At 37.8% G+C, this 17,835-nt stretch overlaps 1 protein-coding gene across 1 annotated transcript in view; it reads right to left on the reverse strand.

Annotated features, from left to right (window-relative positions):
* Window positions 1-356: 356 nt before the first annotated feature.
* DCP1B (decapping mRNA 1B) overlaps window positions 357-17,835 on the reverse strand; it is a 46,074-nt gene continuing 28,595 nt past the window's right edge. The window contains exons 6-9 of the mRNA XM_005144413.2: window positions 11,343-11,486; window positions 9,762-10,601; window positions 3,115-3,363; window positions 357-1,276 (exon numbers count right to left, since the gene is read on the reverse strand). Of these exons, the coding sequence (XP_005144470.1) occupies window positions 1,196-1,276; window positions 3,115-3,363; window positions 9,762-10,601; window positions 11,343-11,486 (1,314 nt within the window). The 3' untranslated portion in view covers window positions 357-1,195. The remainder of the gene's footprint in view (window positions 1,277-3,114; window positions 3,364-9,761; window positions 10,602-11,342; window positions 11,487-17,835) is intronic.

Consider the following 17,835-nt stretch of genomic DNA (forward strand, 5'->3'; position numbering starts at 1 on the left):
ACCTGCATCCAAATTTACACTGAAGAACCTTCACTACTGAAGCTACTGAGCTGTGCCTGCACCAATGCCCATAGTAAAGAAGAATGTAAACTCACTTATGGTGTACAGACTGGGTTCTCTGCACCCACAAAAGAAACGTCTCCTCAGCAACAACTCTGGGTTCTAACCTGTAGTACACTGACATTTCAGTGGCAGATACTAATAAAAATTATACATAAGATTTATTTCGGTCATTTATTCTAATTGATTTAAAACCTTGTGAGTTTTCTGCCAAGTGTAAAATCATTTTAAAGTCACACAAATGTAAAGACATAGTCCATAATACAATAAAATGAAATCAGCACATAGGAGGGAATAGCCATTTTATTTTCTTTAGAAACGGATCAATGAAATCAGTGTGCTCCAGGACACACTAAAAAAATTTAATAGGAGTTTTACACCAGGTAGCATTCCCCTTAACAAAGTTGCACATTGCTTATCCAATATGCAGATCGCATCTGGAATAATAGAAACATGAATCCAGTGCCACCCCAGAGCTATGCTGATAGCAAGTACATTCACAAACAAACTCTCCCTCCCAGTTCCCCAAAACACCCGCAGAGTCCCGTTTCTACAGCTAGCTAAAAATATTCTTCTTAAAATAGAAAAAGATTTTTCTACAAAAATTTGGGGGAAAGTCATGACATGTCATCTAAATGGCTCTGCTGTCAGCTAAGCGCGATGATAGCTCAGCCTTCCCCAAGACCTTCCCTTCCGAGGTGCCACTCGGATCTTCAGGTTCCTAAAAATAGTCCAACATTGCCACCATGTGGTCAGAGCTGGGCACGTTCAGACGTTTCGGAGAAAATCCACGTCGAACACCGAATGAGCAACCACACTCAAAGTAAAAAAGGAAGGCCAATTCTGAGAACTGAGCCTTTACGCAGAGAAACCAAACCCCAGTATGGACAAATATAAGAAAAATAATTTAAGATATTTTGTTATTAGGTCTTCAGTATCGTGACACTCCGCTCCCTGAAGGCACAATCTGTTTTTGCTCACTTCCGTCTCAGTACAGCGTGTACTCGCCAACCAGCAAAATCTACATGTATGTAAAATGCTTAAGACCATTCATTTCTTTAAACATAAATGTACTTGAAAATTTGGAAACCTTTTTCCTAGAGTTCAGGAAGAAACGGAATTTAAAAATGATCTTTCACACAGCCTTTTTCATTGCTGCCTTTCTCACACTGAAGAGATATGCTTCATAAATAATATTTAAGAAGTTGTCATCATTCTGAAAAACAAAACAGGTAATTGTTAGTGCATGACAGGCGTTCTGAGTAAAGAGATAGAAGGTTTCTCCATTTCACGGATCAATTACATTTCATCCTTACTCTATTTTTAAAGGTGAGCAACAGAAAGGCTATTTCCTTTACAAAAATATGGATTATCTCCAAGCCTTGCTAGTAGCCTTAAGAAGAACTGAACATGAATATAAACTTCACTGCAGCAAATATGACTGTATCTCTATAAGAAGTAATGAGTATACAGACAGCAGATTTTCCAGACTCACAGTGGATTTAACTTCAGTCCACTGCTCTTACATGATGACATGGAGGCAATACAACTCTGTAATTTCTTCTTTTAGCCCTCATCTACCTAGGGATTTCCTAAAGTATTTTCCTCCATTTAGTAGTTTCCTCTGGTAGTTTCCAGTGATAATTCCAAACATGTATGCAAGCACAGTGAAAACACCCTGGGGTTTGATCCTAAACTAAATCCTACCTGGGCAAATCCTTGCATCTTGTTTAGCTCTTTTAGACTTAATGCTCCTAACTAATGCTGTGTCCTTTGCTCTGATGCTTGCTTAACCTTCTACTTCTGCAGATCAATTTGCAAGGATGGGTCAACCCACATTAAGAAAGAATGTCCTAAGTAGCTTATATAAACACATGAGGATAAGTAAAATCAAGATTTTATTTGAGGGAAAACAGGACCATCCAAGATTGTAGTTTTATATAACGGAAAATAACAGTTAAGAAACTGGCAGCAATATATTTTCGGATAATTTAGTTATTCTCAACTACCACCAAGAACAGTAGGGTCAAATGCACATTTTGCAAGTAAGTTTAGGAAAGTAAAATTCAATTTTCTTTGGGCAGCTTCCTTTTGAACTTCATATATGGTTTTACTACTATCCAGATACCTGAAGTGTGTAAAGGTGATAATTTTATTTTTAATCCCAAACTAAAAATTCAGGGGAAAAATAAGAAAAGCCTGTAATTTCTTAAAGATACTCTTTTTTTCCTACTCAGAATCTAGAACTCCATTTTAAGTAACTTCAACATTCCAATAATGACTTCTATTTTTATTTGAAAGCCATACAAGCACACAGTTTTGGCCTACAAATTAAATCTGTGTTTCTATTCCTTGTCCTTTGTAGGCAGGTCTTGAGTTATATAATCTCTCCCCAGCTTCTGCTCTTCAGATATTCATCATGTGGCAAGTTAAGGAAAATAATATTCATAATCACTCATATCATCCCAGAGCAGTAAACAGTCATCTCATATATAACACTGTTAATGCTTTGTCACACTTAAATCTGGAAAACTACAGCAAAAGGAATTTTAGCATCTGAACTAGAGAACTGCATTGAATTAACTGAACTAGTACAGTTTTAGGTTATCTAACCTGTATTTTAAAGTTGCTCACAGTCATCCTGCAATTTTCATTTACCATCTGAATTCTTCTTACTGCTAACATGTATCTGTAATATTTGGCAGCTAGGATAATCACCCATTATATATTCTTAGCTAAAACTATAATACATCTCTCTCTGGCTCATAGATTCACCTTACAAAGTTTTCAGTCATCTTTGTTCTTTTCCATCGATTTTTTCTTTCCTGAGCCCAAAATCAGGTGCATTAATCAAAATGCAGTTAAGACAGCAGGGTGCAAGGGCAGGCTATCACATCCTCAATCTATGCCATAGTGCTCTGTTCACATGCAGCCATAAGCATACATTTTAATTATTCATTTAATCTCTAGACAGACAGATGCAAGTGATCACAGGGTGCTTATATCAAAACAGGTACTGGGATTTTAAGCAAAGGAGAATTCTTGGCACTTTACCTGGATCAGGTGTAGAAGTGTTTCCTGCAGCTGCATCTTTGTCATTGAGTTGCTGTTGACCACAGAAGGCTCTGGGCTTTGCAGTGGCAGGAGAAGGCTAGCTGAGCTAGCAGCAGGTTCTTGGTTTGCTGCTGCTAATCGCCCACTTTCATTTGCTTTTGGTGGAGTAGATGTGGACTGAGTGAACACCATGGGGGACATCAACAATGTAGGAGTCACAGTGGCAGGAATGCGTTGAGGTGAGATTACCTGTTCATATAAAAACAAAGCCATCAATTAAACCTATCTACATTCTATGGGAATAAAGATGGTGAAAACCGCAGACTGATTTGTAACAGGTACAGACTGCAGGATACCAATGCAGTTACACAAAACCCTAGCTCAGGACCACCTACATGAACTATTTACAGATTAAAACACCTTCCATTCAATTTGAGATTGAAGCAATAGATTCAAGTGTGATTAGCCTATCTGACAGACAACTGACCTTACGACAAGAGTATTTTATTACAAAAATCTGACTACTATTAAATATCAGCACTTGTAGAGAATGCAGCTGTAAAGTCTTCTACACAGGGACAGTAAGTCATCATGTTCAATCTTTGTGTATATACTTACGTGCAAATATCACTACTAAAGACAAATCTCTGTAGGTAATATTAGACAACAATTCCTAATTATAACTTTCAAATTACTTTATAAATATATACATAAGTATGTATATTTTTTCTTATTATTTTACTTAGGGAAAGGGGAAGGAAAACAAAGATTAGGTGCTTTATCTAAAAAGCCACAGTGAGCTAGTGGCACTGTCAGAAAGAGAACCAACTCCTAACAAACATGCAGCTGACAAGATCAAAAAGGCCCTCAAAGAGAAGGAAAACCTTGATGCTGCAGTAGTTCTGCAAGTTCCCTCAGTATCACATCCTGCAAAGGTATGTGTCAAAGAATTTTTACTTTTAAATTTTGCAAAACATCCTGGGACTGTGAAACATGCAGGACTAGGAAATACTATCAGATGTAATATACAACATAATAGGAAGATTATTCACTCAGTTTGCAGACATTAGAGCTCTCTCCAGGTAATTATAGTAATAAATCTTAATCCTAATCAGCAATTTTCTCTCTATTCAAGTACCCCATCTTTTTTTTTTTTTTTTCACAGAACAGAACATACAAAGCAACTGATAGGAGTTCATCAAAGCTCCTCTCTTTTGGACTGGAGGATGATTTATTGCTACTGTATGAAGGTGAAAAGCTACTGCATCACTTTAATCTGTGCCCTGAATTACATTTCAGTTTTGATGAAAAATTAAGAAAATAAAACTGAGGTTTATGTCCCAGATATGAAAAACAATGTAGTTTAATACTAAAAAACATTCATATTTTGGTAGCTTGGCTTGCGCCTAGACTGTTCTACCCAAGACATTTCTGAACAATGCTAGTTAGACTACAATACAAATAAAAATAGAATGAAATGAGGAGGACTGAGATCTCATGCTGTTTTATGCAAAATTTAAGGAAGCAAAAACACTAGGGGTGAGGGAAGACTCATGGATATCAGGAAGCACACAATATTGCACCCAATACAAAAATATCCCAGTTCACATTTTAAACTACAACAACATTTTATGTAAATATTGCTTCTCAAATAAAGAGTTCTACTTAAAAACAAATCTCTTAACCTACAGCTTTTTCCTATCCCATGGCATGTAATCATAACAGCAATCATCAGGTCTGTGTTAGAAGCTCTTGAATGAGTTAAGGTATTCCTAACTCGCTCTAGGTTTGCTTCAAACAGGAAGGTGGTGCATATGTTTGTGCACCTATGCTTGAAAAACAATGTTCTTTTCAGAAGAAAACCAATCTAAGTCCAAAGTGACATCCCGCTGTGGAATGAGACCTTCAGACTGTGCACAGATGTTCTCCTGCCTGTGGAAGATTGACTGACTGCAGACACTTATCACAGTGCTTCTGCTCTACTCACTGATGTAGCTGAAGTAACTTCTCTATAATTTACCTCAAGCAAAATTGGCAGTGTTTGCTTACACCAAATGATTCTCCTTAATGTCATTTAAAGAATGCATATACAAACTGCTCTCCAAGGGCAGGAACCTCAAAGCAAAGGGATGGTGCCGAGCAGCTGGAGGAGATAAAACTGTCCCACTAATACAGCTGAATCCACACAGACCATGTCAAAACCTAGACATGTCCTTCAAACCAAAATACATTCCCCTCCAGAGTCAATGGCAAATAAACAAAACCTGAGGCAAACAGTGCACTTAATAATATACAGTTACTACTTTCAAACATGTATACATGTCGTGGTTTAAAAGACACATGAAAAATTACTTGTTTTCTCTGCATGGAATTGGCTTTTTGGTAGAACTTGCCAAGCATATGGAAACTATAAGGAATAAGCAATATTGCCATCTACTGGTGACACATCTAATATCTACAGGTTACTGCAAAACTTAAAATACTTGTGTCAAAAGAACAGAAAATAAGTCTAATTTTTCAGTGCACAGCATTTGTTTCTGTATGCAAACACTGAAATGCATTTTTTGCTAACACTTCATGCTCAAAGCTTCTGCCATTTAACAAATTTACATGAACAACATGCTTTTTAAAAAACTTACAGACATATTTTTATTTTAGACTTGGTTCAGATCACCTTCAGTCACTGGTAGAGCTGACACCCAGCAGAAAATGGGATGCTGATCTTGGCATTACTCGTTCTATATATACTACTTCCATATAGTTCCTATAACACTATGCTTTTGGTGAAAGCACTGAAAATGCTCTGCAGAGACTTTAATAGCCCTTGGGCCAATCTTTTAGCTTTAAGCAATTTCTCACAAGACATAACAGCTCTTTCAAAATGCTGTTCATCAACTTCTTCCCCACAGAATCTAACTTGAGTTACTTGTTCATCCAGTCTCTACCGAATTACCTCCAGCTCTATCAGGTCAACACTTAAACCTCTGAGTCACTACTACTGGAGTAGGAGTCTACCATCAGTTGTGCAGCAATAAAGAAAGAACAATAAAAAGCCATGCAAAATAATCACTGCAGCATATCCTTCTAAGAAGCATAAACGCTCACTAAGATACCTATTTGGTATTCTGCATGGCTGCTGGCAGCAAGATGACATGATAGCTGGCAAATTCACATAACACCATGAACTAAGGAAAGCATTGGATCTCCTGTAATGAAATCTGGCACCCTCTGTTGCTTCCTACGCGTGCAGAATTCCATGTGCATCAAGTGCTCCTCTGGAACACAAGCACCTAGGTGCCTGCTGTGGGCCTCTTAACTGTTTTTAGTGGCATTACTTAAAACTGAGAAGATTTAATGTAAGAATGGTTTAGGAACTTTAAAGAGAATTCCCATGAAAATAAAGCTGGCTACAATGCTAACATTGCTTTGTCTTTCAAATTTAATTCACATTTTTTAAACTGATGTGTAAAAACAGAATCTTAGACTACTTTTCAAAACAAGTTGTAAGTATCTATTTGCATTCCTCCTCTGTATGTCTACAATCTTGTGCTGAAACTGCAGTCAGGACAATTAAAAGGTAATGATATGATGCTCGCAGCAGAGATACTAGGTACCATGCACACATTCAGGAGATGCAACACAGTATCAAGTACATTCTTGATGGAAAATGCTCCAAATGAGAAAAATGGGATGCAAGATAAATAGCCTTCTGAAGAAAAGATAAATTTGTGTCAAGGTTATTGTAAGCAGTTCTAAACCCATAATTCTGCTTAACATAAACACTTAAGCATACATGTATCTATAATCAGGATAACTCATGCCTAACACTATGCATATGCTTAAAAGACCATAGCAGATTAATGCTTTTTTATTGCATCTGAAGCACAAGTTACTCACTGTCCACATAAGGAATACTTCACAGAATAGGGCTGGCAACAGACCTGACTGAATGCTTCTGACTATTATTCTTCAGCTTTTGCTTTTATTCTTCTTTCTTTCTCTATTATTTTTTTTGGTAACTGGTCTCTTCCTTTCCATGTGGGAGATCACAGTTCTTACACCATATGGAGATGCAGCGAAGCCAATTTAAACTTGGATTTGTAATGTGTCAATTGTGGAAAAGGCTTGCTTTCATTTTCTTAGTGCTGTTTTAGATGTATTTAGGGTGTTCCTTTAATAATGTTTCCAACAACAGACACTGTCCAGATATCTCTCCGTTCCTGACAGACTTTTCAGAATCTGCTTTTTCTGTATAATTAATTGTAGTAGAACAGGCAATACCAAAAGATAAATAATTACAGAGAACAAACCTTTTGCTGCAGTTGTTGTCAGAATCTGCTTTGATCAATTTTGCATGAGCATGTGCAGATACATTTATGCCAATTCAGTTTCACTTGAATGTCTGTCTGCAGGCATGGCAGCACTTAAAGCCTCCAGTCTACAGCAAGGATTATATTATGAAAAGAATAATGTTGGTTATAAAAGTGATTTCAATTTTTTATCTTCCATTTTTTTTTTTTCAGAAACAGGCATATTTCATATGGCTAAATCATGGCATTCTACAGGAACGCAGATTCACTCCTTCATTTTTAGCTTCCTCCTCTTTTTTCATTCTTGCCAATCTGCTGCATGTGAAAGAGGCCATTCCTTCCAGGTTGCAGAGCTTTAGGTGTCCGAAACAATAATTACTCATCATTTTCAGTCTATGTATTAAATCTGCTGCTAAATGTGTCAGAAGAACTGCATCTAATACTGTTTTGGTAGCAGCTGTTGGTCTGCAAAGCCACTCATAGGCAGTCTTAATCTACTTGGTCTGCTCACAGCCATGCAAAGTGAGACTGAGAATCTCCACAGCTGCATTTATTTTTTTTTAAGGCAAACTTGCAGCAATAATCACAGTGAATGAGACTTGTACCAGTGAAGATTTCACTCTTCTCACAAGCTACTGTTCTAGTACTTAAACAGTAACATCATTGATATCGCATTATGTCAGACCTCAATAATTCCCCTTCTGTACTGCAACTAATGCGGGCATCTGCTTTTTCAAATATACACAAATAAACTCATTAGCAATATCAACATGTATATGGATTTTTCATTTGAAAATGTATCAGCATATTTTCCATTTTTCATTTATGCATAGTGACTTACACACCTGGCACTTGCTCCATTTTACCTTCAAAGAAGGAATGCCTCCATGCTATCCATACATGTATCAGTTAGACAATTTCTTTCACTTATAGCAGGCAAGATCCATTCCCAGTGAAAACAGAAGTAAATTTTTGTGACTCTGGATACTCTTCTAATTCATTAGCACTCCACTAGAAAGTCAGAATACCATCTGTAAGCAACTGCTCCTGAATAATTTCAGTGACTAATCCCCCCAAAACTCTTTCACACAGATTATTCAGAGTCATGCTGCTTTAATTAAAAGAATAAAAATAATGAGAGCTATTTGCTATAGCAAATTAATCTTCCTCTGACCTCTCTCACAGAATTAGAAATCTTGACATGTCACAGTGTTAGTGACAGATGTGGTCCTTAATTGTTAAATGACTGTTTCAGCTTCTTCATGTGTAGGATAACTTTCTAGAATCAGGAGGATTCTTGGAACATGCTGAAGTATTCTGTGGTCTTTCATCTGGGTTTTCAAGAAGTTGCAAGAGAAATGCAGCTTTTGAATTTTACACTGAAAAGGTGAATGGTTTTTCATTTGGGTAACTTCTAGACTCCAATACAAAGGCTTCAGGATAACACAAATCTTGTGGACAGTCTGTCCACATTAAGGTAAGTTAAAAGAGACTTAGATTCATCCTTGAACAGCGCATTTAAAGACATTCAAGTGAGAAAGATCCTACAGAAAATGAAGTTGTTAACAAAGACAGCAGGTATCCAGGATGGGACATTTTGTAACTGTACATGATGCTTTTCTTAAGAACAGAAAAATGTACTCATGAGACACACATTCTCTTGACATCTCCTGAATTTTTTTACGACACCACTCTGACTTTTAGGGTCACAATCACCAGAATTAAAGGTTTGGGGTTTTTTTTGATGGCATTCAGGAACATGGCCTTTTTTAAGACATTACATGGCAAATAAAAAAATAGCTAATGAATACTCGCAGTAGTGCTTATGGTACAAGGCTGCTAATTCATCAATACAAAAAAGATTCAGAAAACTGCTGTTAGAAAGCAACTGACCTTTAAAGCACTTTTAGCAAGAAGCATACAAAGGAATGGTTACCTGCACAGAGAAAGCCATGACTAATTTTGTAAGAAAAATTATTAAATCCAAAATATTACATTCAGTAACCACATGAGAAACCTCAAAGTAAGTACAACTGAAAACCAGGTGACTTTTCAAAGTGCCTCTGGAAAAACCCAAGACTGCAGTATTTTTGGTCACTACTGATATGCAAGAGGTGTAGCCATCAGTATTTACAGTATCATCATCAGAACTTACTTGCTGTTGTTAAGTCATCCCCTGCAAAATGAACTATGTACAGCAACATGGGGTAAGAATAGCAACAAGAATACACTGGTCAAAATGAAACAAAGACTAACCTTTCAAAACACCAAGTTCAAAAGATCACTAGGTTTTTTTTTTATTATTATTTATTTTAAATGTTGATGCTTCCCATTTACCTGAAAGAGAGCGTTCTGTTTTTCTGTAGCCGGTGTCTTTTCTATCCAAGAATCCAGTGGTTTCAACGTATTGGTATTCTGAGTAACGACAGGAAACTTAGCTGCCAAGGTTGGTCTGCTGGATACATGCAACTGTTGTTCTTGTTGCACTATTTGGAGTTTTTTCAGTAACTCTTGAGGTGAAATCACCCCAGAACTGGCTGCTTGATTGCCTGAGAGAGGAAGTGGCTGTCTAGGAAGTTTGGATTGTTCTTTACCAAGTGTCTGAGACTCTAAACTCTGGCCTGGTAGGGAACCATTGAAATACATCAAAGGTGGCTGGCTCATGTTATTTACTGGTGCTGCTGGTGCTCCAACAGGAGCAGGAGTCCTGCTGAACACAGAAGCTGTCGAGTTCACAGATCCCATTGCACTGGTGTCCTTTTTAGACACTGTCCCTGACTGACTTTGTAATTTCTGCAATAAGCTCTGAGTGCCAGCAGTATCCTGAACTACATGAGATGTTGCAATACCATGAGAAGTCACAGGCTGGAAGAGTCCTGTGAAAGTCTCACCCACAGGGTGGGTACTGCCATTTTCACAAAGTCGATTCTCAGGAAACTCAGAAAGTGGATGAAGGTCTGTCCCACGCACCATAAGCTTCTGAATGGCAGGGCAAAGCTGTTTTTCTGCAGAGGGTGAATGCCTGCTGGGTTCTTCATAGGACAGTGAACGTACTACACCCTGCCTAATAGGAAGATTCTCTTGGTTCTGCTTATTAAGTGGTTCTGAGACATCCGTCTTTTCTTGTTTTCCAAACAGTGCTGTCAAAGACAAGTGCTGTGGTTCAGGATCCACATTCTGTGAGGGACAAAGGGAAAAAGTAAACATAGTTCCCTCATGCATAAGTTACATTAAGTGGTGACAACATTTCGCCAGCAGTATTCAAGAAAAAGCTGAGAAAACCAATATGCTCTTTCCTCCCAAGATTTTTAATAGTTTTGTCACATAGAAAGGGCAAGACAACAGTTGCCAACCTGCTAATGTGGGAGAATAGCAGTGAATCTGAGAGATAGAAGTGGCTTCACTTCAAACACCATGAAAGAGCATCTTCCCTTTCAGCCATCAGTACAATATTAGTAAGAAAGAGAAGTCTCCCCATATATGAAGTAGGGCCACTTCTTGTGCATCTCCATGTCACAGCTGAATTCAGCTTTTAGGATGCTGCAGTGTGATTGAACTTGAAGATATATCAAGATACTTATCTTTATTTAAAGAACCTAAAAAAAGAAAAAAAAGGCAAACACAAAAACTGTGGCCCAGCAACTGGTTAGGCCAGTTTGTAATCAAAGTAGCATCTGAAATTTGAAAGACTGGTATTTCTTTGCTGCATCAGGATAGTATGCCTGTGACTTACAAGACTCCACATCATGTAGTGGGGGTTGCGGAGCTTTTTATAAAACATATTAGTTTTTCACTGAAATAATTCCTTACAGTGGTTCCACCTCAAATTTGTGCACTGACCTTCCAACTCCAATACATATCTCTACATGGTTACTTGATTACAGCAGCACTAGTCAGAAAACACACAAAACATTTTACCTTGTTTTGCTGCTCATTGCTTGTTTTGCTTGCTCGTTGCTGCTGATTTTCACTAGGCTTCACTGGAATTGGTTTTATTAGGTTGGGGTTGTTATAGATTGCAGAGGAACTGGTTATTTGTTTTGGCTCTGAGCAGGTCTTACACTGCAACAGAAAAGAGGTATTTTTTAGTAAGTGTGACAGGATCTCTTCCCTTAGTTCTCCATTATAGTAAAATACAGACATACCCAGATATTCAGTAACCAAAAATACCAGTTGCAGCACTGATTATGAAATATCATGCTATTGAAAGAACTACAACAACTGCAACCTAATTTTCTAAACCCACAAAGCACATGTAAAAATAAACACTGGATTCCAAGACTTCCCGAACATGAGGTTTCCTTCTCATTTAAATCTCAGTTCTTTTTCTTATCTTCTGCTTTTCCCACACTTAAGAAAGCATAAAATAATTTTTAGAAAGCACCTTAGAAACCAAGCAACAGACATGCTTTTCCTGCATTAGCAGACAGCTAGTAGTACTTCGAATAGATGAAGGATTAATATGGCCATAAAGAACATTTTCAATGTTTTTTGTTAAAAATTGGAATTATAACTCAGAATCTTTTACATAAATATTCCACATTGTGGGAACCTGGAAGATGCATACACCCGCAAAGAAAAGTAATTAAAAGTTTAATCAATTTTTAGAACCAGTGTGTTTTCTTATTAAATATGACAGGATTAATAAAAACATTTATAAAAATACAAGCAGAGACAGATGACTAAAAGTGATCAGGGACATGGAAAGACATGATTTAATTCAGAAGAAATTCACAGAGAATGCTGCCTGAAAGAGAAATAATAAATGGAATAGGAAAAGGAGAACAAGATGGTCCTAGTTTCATTGTACAAAAAATAAGAACATAATCAATGGAACTAAAAAAAGCATTAGGTATACAAGGGATGCTATTGTTACTAGAAAACAATATATTGGAAGTCACTGTCACCTGATACAATTGAATCCAAGAACATGGAAAGATTTCTTAAAGAACTACCTAACAAAGTTAATCCTAACAAGAATATTCACAGTTAATTACCTGACTTTGATGGGATTTAAATTTATGCTGCAGATCTAATGGTTGGGTAAGGAATGATCAGGTTGGGTTTCTCATGCTTTCCTCCAAAGACCCCAGTCTTGCTTTTGACATTACTTGGGACAGAACTGAGGACTGGACAGACTGCCACATGGACACACTTCAAAGCCATTGCTGTGCAATTATGAAAATGTCAGTGCCCTTTCCAGAACTTTCAGAGACAAACTCCTTAGGATGCAAATGTGTTAGGTGAGAAAACAACCCCTCCTCTCAAATATACAAAACTAATAATTTAATCCATTTCTGACACCTACTGCAATAGTAAACAGAACACTGGTTCCAGGGCTGCTTTGTAAAATAGAACTTAATTTCTCAAGGGAGCTGGAGGGGCTCTAAGGATGTACACAGTGTCTGCTTTGCAACATTTGTCCTCAGGAATCCCAGGCCCCTGAGAGTGTTGGGAAGGTCTGGAGTGATGAAGACTTTCTCTTGGTAGAGAAGGATCGGGTTAGGTAGCATGTGGGATGCAGTAAGAGCTGAGAGACCTGCCTCTGTCATTGTGAAACCACTCTATTTTTGAAAGATAATAGCAACTGAGGGAGGGGGACAGGGCAAGGACCAGAGGAAAACAAACATCAGTACTACCTTCAAGAAGGGCAAGAAAGAGGATTTGGGGAACTTCAGGGCAGTTTGCCTCACCTCAATCCCTGGGAAGGCAATGCAACAAATGGGCTTCCTACTGGAAGCCATTTCTAAACCTACCAAGGACAAGGAAGTGAGTTGGAGTAGCAAGCATGGATTTACACAGGAAGATCATACTTCAGCAACAAAGTAGCCTTTTACAGTGAGATGACTGGCTCCGTGGATGATAGATAAGTGGACAGTGAGATGGACAGAAAACTATCTGATCTGCGGGACTCAAAATACTGTTGGCATGAAGTCCAACTGGAGGCCAGTCACTCACTAGTGGTGTACCACAGGGTTTGACACTGGGGTCAATGCTGCTTAACATCTTCATTAATGACCTGAATAATGGGGCAGAGCAGGCTTTCAGATAACATAAAATAGGGCTGTGTAGTTAATAGACCAGATGGTTGTGCCCATTCAGAGGGCCCTTAACAGGCTGAAGAAATTGGTTGACAGGAACATGAAGTTTAATAAAGGGAAAACCCCATGCAGTACAGGTTACTACATAGTGCTATACTAACTGAGAAGCAACTTTGCAGAAATGGACCTGGGTGGACCTGGGTGTTAAAGAAACTTAAGATGAACTGGCAACATGCCCTTGTGGCAAAAGAAGGCCAACAGCACCCTGGGTTGCATTAAGCAGAGCACTGCCATCAAGAGAGGTGATCCTTCAACTCTGCTCAACATTGGCTAGACCTTTCTACTGAACAGTGCAGTGTTACATCTAGTTCTGGGATTCCCCCTCACATACACGTGATTGTGTTCACTGAAAGTCTATGAAGTTGCTTTAAGCACCTGTCAAGCAAGGAGAGGATTAGTCTCCAGAAGACAAGGCTCAGGGTATAATATCAATGTGGATAAATACCTGATGGGAAGAAGTAAAGATGACTGAGACAAACTCTTTTCAGTGGCACCCAGTGAAGACAAGAGGCATAAGGGAAAAAATAGAATATGCAAAGTCTTGCTTAAATTTAGGAAAAAACTTCCTTACTTTAAGGATGTTTGAATACTGCAACATATAGCCCAGAGAGGTTGTGGAGTCTCTGTCCATGGAGATATTTAAAACCTGACTTACCACGGTCCTGAGCAACCCACTACAGCTGATACTCCTGTAAATGGGAAGGCTGGGCTTGACTGTCTCCTTAGATCCCTTCCAGTGTCAATGATTTTGTGAATCTCTCCTGAAAAATCATCTTGTAATGTTTGGATAATCAAGAGATTCTGCAGTGCATTTCTGATCGTGAAGTATAAATGTAGTTCCTCTCATATACGTGGCTTTCTCCTATTGTATGACGATTTTTGGCTCAAATGATGCTCTTAGAAATAACTTTAAAGCATGCACAATCATGCCACAGGGTGGTTAGCTATTCAGTTTCAAGAAAGAACAAGCACCTGTCTCTTCTTTCCTGCTATACCCCTGCTGCATAAAGTGAGAAACTTCCTCAAGCACTAGATTGGAAAAAATATGAAGAACAACATACTGATTTTGCCAGTAATGCAGAGCTTCACAGCAAAACTGAATTTGAGTTACATATGAAATAACATAGCAAGTGCCTCATGGCCAATTTGAGTAGGCCACATTCAACATATGACTATATTTAAACTCACTTTTGTCCTCCATGGGAAAAGAGAAAAAGAAATAATTTTACTAGATCTCATTCACCCAGAGTCTTGCTACCCATTTCACAGTGCAGAGCAAGCCTGATGACCAAAGAGGTCCCAAAATTTAAACAGTTAAGTCCAAAGACTATACATGATAAGCAAAACCATTTTCTTTTAAAGCTAGTCCATGCTTACTTCCTTTATCTATGATTCAAAGCCTGATTACTGGAAACACTCAAAAGAAACCTACACGTAAGTTTCAGTTTTGCTAAGCAGTTAATATTTAAAATGTTTATGAATGGATTGTTATGAACAATCATAACAGAAAGAAGCTATGAAAAAACAGTTCAGTAAACGAGCCTACAACACTAACATAGCTATTAAAGCTTTTACACTAAGGAAAAATTTCCTTCCCATTTATTAGTTCTGAGTTAAATTTATCAGTGTACTGCTCAAACAAATTGTTTTCTTAGGTTCTTCTTAGCTTACACATTGTTATCCTTGAACTTAGTAACTTTTCTGTTTTTTGTTTTTCCTACAAACTTTATTTTCTCATAATTTCCAGGCAGTTCATATGGACTCTCAACAGTGTCCTAGTATGGAGCCTTCTGCAACTTCACCATTTCTTTTTAAAAATTAAATACACTTGGACAAGTGACTGAATTATTCTTAAACCACTTTCCCACCCAGTTTCTGACTGGTGACATATGTTGTGTCTCATTCACTTAATGACAGTTAAGCCTCTTACCTAATATATTACCAGATGAAAGTTTTCTTCATAGTCCAAATAAGTGCTTCCTGTGGCCCTATTTGATCTATACTAAAACAAGTGAAGATAATTTTCTGGTTTAGACTGCACAGATCCTACATAGAAAAAAAACTTCAGTAAAATTAAATAGCCTTTCTTCTCTCAAACTGTTCTCTTTCTAACGATGCTGCCTTTTCTTCAATATACCTTCTTCTTACTGCTTTTTTCAGCATAACTTTTGGGGCTAAAATCATAGAAACATGTATTTAAACTTTTTCTTTATCATGATGAATAACATACACTTGTATATTTCACAATGAGTTCTCCAGAATTTAAATAATACCCTTATTTCCCAAGGGTATTTTAATAGGCTGAATTCTTCAGAAACTGTGAGTACTTAGCTTTTACTGTCATACTCTGCATGAGCACAGGGCTAAGCATATAAAAATGAGCTGAGAAACAGTGGAGTTTCTATGTGAACATTTTTCAGACCAAATTCCTCAGCAAAATTAATGGCAGTATACATAAAGGCGTATAGAGAATGACACTGAACTGATTTGGTACCATTCCCATGATTTGATAACACGGCTAGTAAGCTGGTGTAAAACAGAGATAAGTGTGCTGAAGAGAAAAAAAAAACAACCTGTGATGCTTTCAGAAGCTCAGAATATAAAGTCATTTTGGCAGATGGAGAGCATGGCCTTGCTGATGAGTAAGTTTGGAGCAACAACATGACATTTTAAGCAACTGTCAAGTGGACAGGTAAAGAAGATATCATATGCCATAATCAAGAGCAAAAACAGCATGAAAGAAATGTCACCATGCTCTTTAGTGATAGAACCAGAAGAGTACTCATCATCTACTACACTTGACAATTACTCCAGCTTGGTTCACTGGTCTGTCCTTTAAGCATGTGTCTTATTCAAATCTACGTTCCTACAAAAGATGCACAAGAAATCAAAAGGTTCTAAGATCAAGTCAAAGAAAGGCTAAGAAGCATTGGAAAAAAGCAGACATGCGGTAAATGTCAATCAAAAAGAACAAGACCATCACTGAGGATATTTTAGGTAAGTTTGGTATGCTCAGAGACATTGAAGTCAAACAACTGCTCTATGTTGTGAGATTCCAAAATCTACATGTACAATATGAAGCTCAAGCTGACCAGGACATTTTCAAAGTAAACAGACAATGGGCAAGCATGGTACTTCAGTACTGCATTTCTCCTGAATCAAATACCATGTCACATCCCAGTCTCAGTCTGTAGCAAAAACATGACTTTGAGACATGTAACTGCAAAGACCTGTCAAGTACAAGGAGGAGGTGCTAGAAGGTCTGATACAAGCAAAGAAGGTCAGCCAAGACCTGATGAAACTTAGAAGAGCTTCTGTACTTAGATGTCTATGCTGAAAGGGATGAAGAGGACTTTGAAGTTGGCAGAGCTTGAGTGCAAAGCTATAAAGCCCTGGAAACTGTGGATTTCTTCATAAAGCAGCCACAAGATGACATTAATGAACATGATATGAAGGTGTACAAGGTGTTTAACAGACGAGAGGAACTAAGGAGGACAAAGGTGCTGTCAAAGAGCGGTATTAAAGATTTCCAGTCAGAGCCCTGCTTAAGTGAGACAGAGGACCAATTCAGACTGTTTAAGAATAGCAGCGTAGTCTCTGCATCATCAAGGCTGAGTGCCCTGAGGAAAGCTAAGCCTTCTGGATCCTACTATTAAGTCTTTCGCACAGTTAACAAATCAAAAGCTAAGGTATCCGAAAACTATATTCCTCTTTGGGCAGTGCAGTACCATTGGAACATTTTCTTAAAAGACAAAAAAGTGAAAGAAAAAGTCAAAAACAAAAATAGAAGTCCAGAGGCTGTGTTTGCTCGCTACCAGAAATGATGTTCTTATCAAATCATTGTGTGTCCTTAGTAATGAAGAAGAATGCTTCACTTATTTTTGCCACATCAACCTGACAAAGGATGTCTACCTAATCTGACCCTTAGATCAAAGCTGGTGTAGTAAATAGGTAGATGCTGTAGAAGAAGTGTATAACACAGAGCTAAAACCAGAGCTTGTCTTGTAGGACAAGAAAAGGCACAATGGTTAAACACATTTTGTCATGCTTCATTCTGTATCCTAGCAGCTCTTCAGCTCTTTATCTCCCCAGCTATCAATCATTATGCGGTCAGCTAATACCACTTCTTCTTATCAGAGATCAAAAGAAGGCAAGTGTAAGAAGGACAGTTTTTTAAAAAATATTTTAGTGGTTTAAGAACTTAAAGTTCCATTAATAAAAAAAGGAGGGGGGAGGCTATGTGTTTTATTTTACATGTAACCTTTACATGTGTACCCCTCAAAGTTAGTTACACTCTTAAAAAAAAGCCA

The sequence above is a fragment of the Melopsittacus undulatus genome, chromosome 5 (genome assembly GCF_012275295.1).
Source record: "Melopsittacus undulatus isolate bMelUnd1 chromosome 5, bMelUnd1.mat.Z, whole genome shotgun sequence".
Lineage (NCBI taxonomy): Eukaryota > Metazoa > Chordata > Aves > Psittaciformes > Psittaculidae > Melopsittacus > Melopsittacus undulatus.